At 40.0% G+C, this 9,666-nt stretch overlaps 1 protein-coding gene across 1 annotated transcript; it reads left to right on the forward strand.

Annotated features, from left to right (window-relative positions):
• The first annotated feature begins 5,750 nt into the window (after positions 1 to 5,750).
• LOC147628635 (protein CURVATURE THYLAKOID 1C, chloroplastic-like) lies at positions 5,751 to 7,827 on the forward strand. The gene is made up of 6 exons (XM_086813826.1): positions 5,751 to 6,125; positions 6,667 to 6,764; positions 7,016 to 7,102; positions 7,226 to 7,288; positions 7,403 to 7,440; positions 7,529 to 7,827. Exons 1-6 carry the CDS (start codon positions 5,963 to 5,965, stop codon positions 7,587 to 7,589), a joined length of 510 nt encoding a protein of 169 aa, XP_086669952.1. The 5' UTR covers positions 5,751 to 5,962; the 3' UTR covers positions 7,590 to 7,827.
• Positions 7,828 to 9,666: the final 1,839 nt, after the last annotated feature.

The raw sequence follows: 9,666 nt of genomic DNA on the forward strand, positions 1-9,666 counted from the left end.
CTCTTAGTTTCCTTGTGGGGTAATGATATAGATCAAGCTCAGCCCCACAATTCACATCCCAACACCATTTCAGATAGAGCAGAGTTGCAGTCAATAGAGACTCTCAGAGTACGTGGAACCCAAGTAGCTTGTTGGCTAAAAAAGATCCTATCAATTATGGAAGAAGAAGATATATATATTGCATACTAAAATAAGTATGTCACGGTTTATCCCTCCAATCCCCTAACTGCCAACTATCCATGAGGCCCAGATCTCTTCTTAAGTCCTCCCATTTGCCTTTCTCCTTTCCTATCATAATAACAATACTTCCACCACATCTATCCCACAACTTTTTCCACCATGTTGAAATCTCCCAAAATAATACACAGAACTTGAACATTTTAGTTAGCAATCCAGTTCCACATATCACTCCTCATTTTGTGATTGTGAGCCCCATAGATATTGATGAGCCAAATTCTTTCCCCTCTCACTAGGATATCTACCACCAGAATCTTACCATTAGGGTGATTGGCAATTATGCTAGGGTTAAGATCACTCCTTTACTAAGGTCATCACTCTGCTATAACCCGAGTTTACACCCCCATACAAAATCACCCAATCTCTGAATCTATCCTTTCTAGAGATTTTACCAAAAAGGTTGTGTTCCTGTATGGCCACAACCGAGTAGCCCCATAGTTTCACTAACCCCCAAAACGAAGCATTATTTTTTTTATCTTTTATCCCTTTTACGCTCCACATGCAACCATAAAATTCCTGTATGGCCACAACCGAGTAGCCCCATAGTTTCACTAACCCCCAAAACGAAGCATTATTTTTTTATCTTTTATCCCTTTTACGCTCCACATGCAACCATAAAATTTAGCGTAGTTTTTCATGAAGGAGAAATTTTCGGGACCATGTCAACCTCCTCCTGATCCCTTGTCACAATCGGCTCTTTTTGAATCTCTTTCCAGGCTTCATCTACTATGAAATTAAACCTTTGTTCAAGACAACGGACATCTTATGAAACCAAGGGGTTTAGTCCTTGACGCAAAGCCGGTCTGAGCCAAAGGGGGAGGCCGACCACTTCAACCCAAACATGACAAGCATTCCGAATACTCTTGTTAACATCAAATAGGGGGTCAAAAGCACTACTACAGGATGACCAATTTTTGACCGCCCAGTTTCAACAACTGTGGCCATGCTGTTAAAATACGCATCGAAATAAATGTTGAAAATAATGTCCAAATAAGCGTCGATATAAGGGGCAAAATTTAAAATTTTTGAATTTGAATTTGCATCAAAAAGTGAACTTAAGGAGGCGTCGATATAACCGTCAAAATAGGCATTGAAATACATGTCAAAAAATAATTTATTAACGCTTATTTTGATGCTTATTTAGATGCTTATATCGGCCATGGGAACTTTTAACAGCAACTGCGGCACCTCACTATTCTTGTTTTCAAAAACTAGAATAGGTTTACTTTTCTCTCCAAAAATCTGTAGGTTCTCTCCTCTCACCTCCCCCATCCCTAAACCCTCAATATAAGCCTTTACTTCATCCTTTTCTTGCTTCTAATTTTGCATATGTGTGTGGGCTAACATGTTGTGTTTTTTGTTTGTTTTGTAGTTTCTAATTTGTTGAGATTCCAGGTAGCCCTTTTCCTTTTATATCTTGTTTTTGATTTATTACTCGCCTTGCTTTTGATTATTGCACCCTTGGGTGCTGGGATTTAGGATTAGCTTAGGCTTAAGCATGCATGCCTCTAGCTTAAGCTTAATGCATAGATTTTCCCCATCCTTTTCTTGCTTCCGATTTTGCATGTGTGTGGGATAACATGCTGTGTTTTTTGTTTGTTTTGTAGCTTCTAATTTGTTGAGATTCGAGGTAGCCCTTTTGCTTTACTCTTGTTTTTTAATTTATTATTTGCCTTGCTTTTGATTATTGCACCCTTGGGTGCTAGGGTTTAGGATTAGCTTAGGCTTAAGCATGAATGCATCTAGCTTAAGCTTAATACATAGATTAAGCTCTATGCATAGAGCTTAATGCATGCATAGAACTCTATGCATAGATCTTAATTTATGCATTAATCTTAATGCATGCATTAAGCTCTATGCATAGAGATTAATGCATACATTAAGCTCTATGCATAGAGCTTAATGCATAGAGCTCTTAACCTTATACAAAGAGAGCTTATGCACAAGCTTCAAGATTCATGCATGAGCTTATGCATATTAGAGAATACATAAGCACCATGCATGCATGTATATAGATCATGCATAGATCTTTTCTCATAAATGTGTTACTAATCACTTTTTCTCATATTATGTTTTGTAGGTCTTTCATTGTTATCCTCTCCTTCGGCTTGACATTGTCGAGATAAGCTCTCTTATTCATGCAATCTTATTATTTGCCTTGCTTTTGATGATTACACCCTTGGGTGCTGGGGTTTAGGATTAGCTTAGGCTTAAGCATGAATGCATCTAGCGTAAGCTTAATGCATAGATTAAGCTCTATGCATAGAACTTAATCTATGCATTAAGCTCTATGCATAAGCTTAAGGCTTATGCATAAGTGGCTTATTCATAAGCCTATGCTTAAGGCTTATGCATGGAGTTTAAATGTGTTAAGTTTCTATGTTATGCGTGGATGGAGAGTATAAGTTTTTTGAATGTTTATACCCTCTTATGCATATAGCATATATTTTTTATGTTCTCTTTTCTATGCATAAGGCACTCTCTCTATTCATAGAGTTTACATGTGTATAGACATAGTCAATCACAATGCTTGCTAGACCTCCTTATGTTAGAATTCAGTGAGTGACTTTCTATGCTAATGTAAGGAGGTCAAGCAAGTATTGTGAAGTGGGATCCGCTGTGATATTAGAGCATACATAGGCACTATGCATGCATGCATATAGATTATGCATAGAGATTTTCTCATAAATGTAGGTCTTGCATTGTTGTCCTCTCCTTTGGCTTGACATTGTCGAGGTAAGCTCTTTTATTCATGTAATCGTTTAGGGTTAACCATATTGCATTTATCTTAAGCCTTAAGGAAGCTTATACATAAGCCTTATATGCATAAAGCTCTATGTGTAGGACTTATGTATAAGCTTCCTTAAGGCACACACCTTCGTTGGATATGGTTTAAGCAGTATTGTAGAAGGTCTCCACAATGTTTTAATATCACAATATGCCTCCTTTGTTTAAGCTTTAAGCATTCTTCTATTAGAGCATTCTTACGTTGTTGCCTCTTTTATTTCGCAGCTCTTGCAGTAATCCTCTCTTTTGGCTTCACATAATAGCGGTAAGCTCTCTTCTTAGGTTTACCTCTAGGCATAGGCTTATGCATAGAGCTTAATGCATACATAGATTAAACTCTATACATATAGCTTAATGCATAGAGCTTAATCTATTCATAGAGGTAAGCTCTCTTATTCATGTAATTGTTTAGGGTTAACCATATTGCATTCACCTTAAGCCTTAAGGAAGCTTATACATAAGCCTTATGTATAAAGCTCTATGCATAGGGCTTATGCATAAAGATATGAGACATTATCGTAGGCCATCTAGAATGCTGGTTAAGTCAAGTTAGGAGTGGTTACGAGTAGGTGGTTATAGTGGAGGGGGAGCCCTTGATCTTTTCACTATCCTTCTCTTGTAAAGAGAAGTTGCCTTTGGCTTTAATAGTGGGGAGCGTGTGGAAAGTACTCAGAAGCTATTATCCAAAAGGGGCACTATCCACCCTGCTTGTCTAAGCAGTATTGTAGAAGGTCTCAACAATGTTTTAATATCACAACATGCCTCATTTTGTTTAAGCTTTAATTTGTTTTATTTGTGTTTATTTTTTAGGTCTCAACAATGTTTTAATATCACAACATGCCTCATTTTGTTTAAGCTTTAAGCATTCAAAAGTAGTTAATATGATTTGTTTTGTTTTAGACCATGGATTGTACACCATGCGAGACACCCACATATAGCCCCAATCTCTCCATCATGCCTTGAATACTCTTTTCTGAGTTTTTTCCCCTTGAATACTCTTTTGTAAGGACCAATGCTAAACCTTGAGCACAGCAAATGTGATTAGGTTCTATGTACAACAGTTGAGCCTCTTTTGTGTACTGCTTTTTGTCGGCTCTATGCCTCTTTTGTGTGCTTCTTTTTGTCGGCTCCTAAGCTATGTAACTTTTGTTACTTAATAAAAATTTAAATTTGGTGACCTTTCAGTAGAGAACAGGGATGTCCTTTGTAAAATTGGTATATAGGTACACCCAGCTGTAGGACTGTACTTGGGTGTACCATTATTTAAAAAAATAAAACCTGCATTCGTTGATATGCGCATTGAAATAGGTATCAAAAAGTTTCAACGGTTTTAACGTCGCGTATTTTGACGATTATACAGATGCGTATTTCAATGCGCATATCGATGGTTTGATATCGACGCTTATTTCGACACGCATATCGTCGCTTGCGAGGATTTTCTATATGCTCAAATCCGTTGGAAAGAACGTCAAAAATTAACCCACCTGTAATAGTGAGGGAAACACATGCACTAAATGTTGGGCCAAGAAGAGGGGTCCTTTGGCAAATAACTCTGTCACAGACTGTCCTTTGACAAAAAGGACATTGAAGAATCCTTTACCTAGATAGAAGGCTTTAGAGACAACATTTTCATGCAAGACACTTTCCTGTATAGCGACCTCCCCAATTCGACCTTAGACGGGGGTCTACCAGGACAGAGAACAAAGACGCTGCACATGGAGAAGAGCCCCACTTGATTCCTGACTAGCTCCTGATTAAGCTTCAAACACACCTTCTCTTTCGAATGGGTGCACAGTCTATCATTTAACCAATCGAGCACACACTTCTTCATGGTAAACTTGACCTCAGCCTCCTCTCTGCGTTGCTTCATCTCCTCCTCAAAATCCGGCTCCCAATCCCCCCATCTGCTCGGACCCTCCTCATCACCTTAGTGCCACAGACTGGGTGACCCAGCCATGCAACCCCCATCTCATTGATCACCCGTCTCGATGTACGGGTTGCATGCAATCCACACGAACGGAGTGATGTCTAACACAAGGCCACAACTCCACTCACCACACACGTGTCCACTCGCTTCCTGCTCCTTCTCAACCAATTTTATGAGGAATCAAATAAGGAGAGATTTTTACCTTACACATAATCCACTCCTTATTTTATACAAAATGCTTGACCAAGTTTATACCAAACCAATTTTATGAGGAGTCAAATAAGGAGAGATTTTTACCTTACACATAATCCTCTTTTATAACCAAACTTCTTAAAATATTAATCATATTTTTTTGAGGATCAATAATAATTATATATATATATATATAAAAACTTAGAAGATGTCCAAAAGTACTGAAGTACATGTAGCCAAGTAAAATCTAAACTAGTGGCCTCTACAAATCACTTTTGTCTTAGTTTAAAATTTTACAAAGAAAATCCCATCTCTCCTCCTCCATCAAAAAACCAAAAATAAGGAGAGATTTTTACCTTACACATAATCTGCTTTTATAACCAAACTTCTCGAGATCTTAACGCTAAATTTTAAGGCCAACACAGATTTAAAGAGAGTTTTTTTTTTTTCTAACACAAGCTTATTGGTTTTGCTAGCTGCCACAAGGGCGTATCTTCATTCCATCGTGAGCCAATCGCTGGGCGATAAGCGATATGTGGCGACCAGTCCTGTCTCTGTGGGCCCCGCCCTGCTTATCTTTCTCTCTCTCTCTCTCTCTCTCTCTCTCAAAAGCTCAGAAAAGTCCATCGAGAGAGATCAATCGTTGCAGAGAAAACCGTTCTGGTCAGTAATTTTTAGCCCGACTGTGAAGTGGGCTGTGAAGAAAGGAAGGTAAAAGAAGCGAAACAGCTCGTGGGCGGTTGTAGCTGAACTGGGTGGGTAGAGCAAAGTTTACGCAGCTGCTCATTTTTGTTCCCTGTTACCGCGGCTGAAGGTCCCATGGCCTCCGCCTCTGCCGCCATCGTCCTCCCGACTATCTCCCTCGGGAGCTCTTCGTACAGAGAGAATCCCTCCCCATTATCGGCAGCATGGCCTGCCCACTTCCGAAGAAACTGCTTCTCTCGCAACCTTGCCTTCTCCCCTCTCGCCGTGAGGCCTGCAGGTAAGCCCATAGCTTCATCTGCTACGACTGTACACTGTGCTTGCAAATGACGGTTTTGAGCTTGGGTACATTGTCATCATAACTACAGATTAGAGTTTTCACCCTACCTTTCTGGCCGTCACGTGTATGTGTCACCTTGTTATCGCAAATCAGGGCAGGTGTGTTACATTAATACTGCAGATTAGGGTTTCAGCCTGCCGTCATGTTAGGGCATCTAATGAAATGGCCACCTTGTTATTGCAAATTTGGGTCAATGGGACTTATAATTTGTTCAGAGTAGGTTTCCAGCGCGCTCCCCACCTATGAGGGCTGGGTTCTCCTTGCTAATGCAATTTAGGGAAAATGGTTCACCTTGTGATTAGGGTTTTTACCCTGTGTTTAGGGTTTCAATCTTCTGGTTAGGGCTTGTTACGGTTGCACCTTTTTGTGGTGCATCTTGTGAGATGGACTCCACTGTCAGAAATGCATACCTTTGCAAGGTTTCTGTTTCTCCCCTTTACCTTGAAGGCAAGATCATGTGATTGGGGGGTTTTCTGTGCAGGAAATGGGAGCAGTCCCAGAACTGTTGCCATGGCGACCGGAGAGTCCAGTGATCCATCAGCAGCTGTGCAGGATGTTCTGAAGTCTGTCCAAGAAGCGGTGAGTATTATGCATGGTTTTGTTCCGAGCATAGCCAATGGAGGCAGTATGCCTACCCTTGGTCATGTTCTTCTAAAACTTGTGTTCCAATATGGTGCTCGAGTTGCATTACCTTTTTGTGAGGATTATGCTGGGATGGGACAGTGACTAACCTCGTGAATGTGGTTAATCAATTGAGGTCCGGTTGATTGATTGAGTTAACTGGTGCATTAACACTGTACATGCAATGCATGTGTGTCTGGATGCTGCAGTGGGACAAAACCGAAGATAAGCTTGCGGTCGGTGGATTGGGCTTCGCAGCATTGATTGTTCTCTGGGCCTCTGCTGGACTTATTGGCGTAAGTGAGAAATTTTTGAAAATCCCTAAGTCCCTAAGCCTGTGAGTGATCCTAACAGTAAAATTCCAACTCTAAATGGCTATATCAGTGAACTCCAACTTTTTTTCGTCACATTACATGTAGGCTATCGATAAATTGCCTCTCATTCCCAATTTCTTCGAGTTTGTTGGCATTGTCTTCACAGGGGTGAGTGCTCTTATCATAATTCATTTGTTTTGCTTAGTCTATCTTTCTGTGATTCTGTGTGTCTAGTATGCTAATAATACTAGATGCCAACGCTTCATTGTATCTTGTGTACAGTGGTTTATTTATCGGTACCTACTCTTCAAGCCAGATAGGTATGTACCACTGCTTTGCTTTTGCCATCTTGATGATCTGTGTTAAGTGGAGGTTTTGCTTATTGATTGTGTTGTTCATTGTGTTTAGGGAGGAACTTGTTAAGAAAGTGGAGACTGCAGTAGCAAAAATTACAGGAACTGAGGGTTAATCATATGAACGAAACGCTGCTGCAGACTATAGTATAGCAGCGCCCGTAGAGGAGGGACTAAAGCACAAGATTTGATGTTTTTGTTTTCTCTCCTACATTTGCAACACCTTGTAACTATGTTGAAGATTAGCATTCCAGAGTACCTCGGTTGAACTCAAGAAATTGGGGGTTGATTGAGAGTATAACCTGGCTTTTTGCTTCTTCAAATTTTTATGAAGTTGAAAGTATTGGGGTTTAATTGAGTCTATAGCCTGGGTTTTTGCTTCTTCGAATTCTTATGAAGTTGAAAGTATTGGCTAAAGTTCCTCATAGGGGAAAGAGATCATCCTCCAAGAGAGGGTACCTATTTCCTGATTACTATGCATATATGTAAGGGTATGTCTCTAGGGTTTTATGTGTGCATGAGGAAAAAGCAATGCGACAAATCAACTCAGGCTTGAGATGAATTCAAGTTGGTTTGATGCAGTTAAAGCAAGATAACTTTTGTAGCTTTAGAGCTGGTTCGAGGGAGTTGGGCAAATTTTGTAGCTTTTGCTATTGGCGAGAGTCATCCTCCAAGGTAGTTGTATGTTGGGAAGAAGTAATTTTCATAGGGGGTGGCTCCTTTTTTGTAGACTAGAAGGTAGGGTAGAGAAGCTTGTAGACTTCCAAGAGTATACATGGAATGGCACACATTTACCCATAGTTCATAACTATGTCAAGTAACCTTGTGACTTCTAGTTAATTTGTATAGTTTAGAATGGAAACCTAATTATCATGTTTTTGTACCTATGCTGCAGCTTATAAGTCGTTTGTTGTCTTTTCCTATTTGAAAGTCAAGAAGGGTGGAAGTCAGTATTTTTGCCACCCCATTTGTGGTTGTCATTGAAGAATGTGTTGTAAATTTGGAAGTAGAGAGTCCTGAGGTTAAGAGCCTGTCGATTCCTCCCTGTGCAAGCGGTGGCATGCATGGGTGTGTTCTTTCAAATTTCCAGCTAATTCGAGAGAAAGAGCAAGAATAAGAAAATTGCGCGGTATCCAATACCAACTTGCTAATTGGGCAGAATCTACTCATTTTATCTCCTACGTAGATAGCGTTTTCATATCCCCCACCCTAACGCTGCTGCCAATTTGCATACTACTGGAACAGCTGCCATCTTGCATGCTACCCTCTCGGATATCCTTGTACCTGTATATGATCTAGCCAGCATCGCTCTCAACATGCGTATCACTATGTCGATGCGAGTAAATTTATTTATCAACCGGTCGGTTCTCAGGGGTCTTAACTGCCAGTACATGCTTAACCAAATGTACTACAGCTAAACACTCAACTTTAATCATATTTTGCCTATGTGGACTTTTTTGCTTACACCCCTAAGATTTGTGAAAAGCCCTCACCTACCTTGTCATCATATCAAGGTCACCGCGAAACATTTCACTATCGAAACGAAATGATGCTGAAACAATTTATTTTGGAACAAACCGTTTCAACACCAAGTAGGTGGATAATGAAAAGTTGGACTGACGATCATATACATAAAATGTGAAGGTACTGGCCAATAGTTATAAGATGATATTAGCGTATTTGTCATCAATAAACAATGAAGACATACAAAAGAGAAGAGAAAAGAACAAATAGGATGAAAGAAGGAAAGAGAAAGAATTATAAAAGCTAAAAAGCACACAAAATTACAACCTTTTTCACCACATGAAACGATATGGTTTCAATGTGCACATAAAATCAACATTGGATCGTGAAACGGGTTTCAAAGCCACCGAAATGAGTTTCTAGGTGACCATGCATCATATAGCAGTCCTTATAACACGAGCACCAGCACCAAGGAGGTTTTCATCTCGTCAGGAACATCACCCAAGGTTGTTGGATGCTCATAGATCAACACTCTTGCCCTAGGAGATTTATAGCCTTACAGTTCATCTTGAATCCCAAGGAGGTTTTCATCTCGTCAGGAACATCACCCAAGGTTGTTGGATGCTCATAGATCAACACTCTTGCCCTAGGAGCTTTATAGCCTTACAGTTCATCTCAGAACCCCAGCATCCATACCCATATTGTTAGTCATACAATATTAGGATTCCA

This window comes from Cibotium barometz, chromosome 19 (assembly GCF_041138505.1).
Source record: "Cibotium barometz isolate CiBa-2024 chromosome 19, ASM4113850v1, whole genome shotgun sequence".
NCBI lineage: Eukaryota > Viridiplantae > Streptophyta > Polypodiopsida > Cyatheales > Cibotiaceae > Cibotium > Cibotium barometz.

Bases quoted from the DNA above. Each gene is read 5' to 3' on its own strand.
- LOC147628635 (XM_086813826.1), top strand. From the start codon at position 5,963: ATGGCCTCCGCCTCTGCCGCCATCGTCCTCCCGACTATCTCCCTCGGG. The intron at 7,289-7,402 runs GTGAGTGCTCTT...TCTTGTGTACAG, and splicing joins TTGGCATTGTCTTCACAGGG to TGGTTTATTTATCGGTACCT. The intron at 7,441-7,528 runs GTATGTACCACT...CATTGTGTTTAG, and splicing joins CTACTCTTCAAGCCAGATAG to GGAGGAACTTGTTAAGAAAG.